The sequence below is a fragment of the Trichinella spiralis genome (genome assembly GCF_000181795.1).
Source record: "Trichinella spiralis strain ISS 195 chromosome Unknown Scfld689, whole genome shotgun sequence".
NCBI lineage: Eukaryota > Metazoa > Nematoda > Enoplea > Trichinellida > Trichinellidae > Trichinella > Trichinella spiralis.
The window spans coordinates 653-1,935 of record NW_003527628.1 but is presented as its reverse complement, the minus strand read 5'-3'; the positions used below and the strand labels follow the sequence as shown (position 1 = coordinate 1,935).

The 1,283-nt window shown below is 37.3% G+C and overlaps 1 protein-coding gene across 1 annotated transcript; it reads left to right on the top strand.

The window, feature by feature from the left end:
- The first annotated feature begins 481 nt into the window (after window positions 1–481).
- Tsp_13790 (conserved hypothetical protein) lies at window positions 482–1,044 on the top strand. The gene is made up of 2 exons (XM_003370473.1): window positions 482–636; window positions 792–1,044. Exons 1-2 carry the CDS (start codon window positions 482–484, stop codon window positions 1,042–1,044), a joined length of 408 nt encoding a protein of 135 aa, XP_003370521.1.
- The last annotated feature ends 239 nt before the right edge of the window (window positions 1,045–1,283 follow it).

Here is a 1,283-nt window from a genome sequence, read left to right as displayed (position 1 = left end):
CAACAAAGCAGTAAGTAAAGGCAGTGAGAATTTTAAATATCAACATTTCTTGACACCTCTTAAAATTCTCTGACAGTCATCCTTTCATAGTTCAACAATGAACAAAAACAACATATAAAAAGAAAGGAAAAACTTAAACACAAAAACAGCAAAAAATTACTATCTTCAGCAAGTGGAACAACTCTGTAAGAAAGTGGCTCTTCTGTGTCTAATCACAGCTCTTAGCGCTACCATTTATATGATAATTCAGAATCAGCAAAACTCAAGAACTCATGAAAGCCATACATTGTTGCGCACATTATGGAGAAGTTTAAACTGCTCGTTCTTCACTACATATTCTTACGAACGATGACAACGAACCACCATTTCGTAAATTTCAAATTTTGCAACAAAACTGCATCTATGTATATATACTAATATCTATTGACATCAACGGACCGATGACACCAACTTGGCATTGCATACCAAAACAGAGTGAATAATGACTGTGAGCCACACGTTGGATAGGATTCCTGAACAAGACTCTCAACTGTGCGCCATTTCTCAAATTTTAAATTTACGAAATGATGGTTCGTTGTCATTAATGGATAGCTACTATTACCAGAAAATTCTTTGGAATAGACGGCACGCATTCCCGTAATTGAGTTTCAAAGCAGCCAGTTTCTTCTCACGGCTGTTATTAATCACCAACTTAAGACTGGTTACAAATGCAAAGATAGTGAGGACTATATGCACATGGAGTATGACGATAAATGCACATCAGGCTAACAGTGATCAAACTCATATTAGAGCTGTCACATAATAATTACCCTGCTGATGCCACAGAATAATGATGAACACGGCGGAAGTGGAAGGAATTTCCTGCAAGTAGTATCTAGTCGTATGGCTGCAGTATCATCAACAGCTCTGGAGCTCTTGTCAAAGTCGGGGAGATGGATAGTGCTGGTGTTGCCATTGTTTTTTAATGTCTCCTCGCCAAGTGCTTTTTTCAAGACGGTCGAGACAATATGGCACAACGTATCAATTGTTGCAATGAAAAGCTGACAACAACCAACAAATTGTTGCTCTCTTAATCAACTTTGCTAAGTGCCTACTACACCTTGCTAAAAGAAGATGCAACAAAAATTACGTAATAGCACAGTAGCAAATTTTTTTGCATGTTTCCCAGAAGTACTGTTCTGAGTCCATGCGTCTTTAGTGTAGCATTTCAATAATTGCGGATGCGCTTAGACCCTACCCAAAAAATTGTAAGTGAAATTACTTTTCAGTTTATAAATGTTATT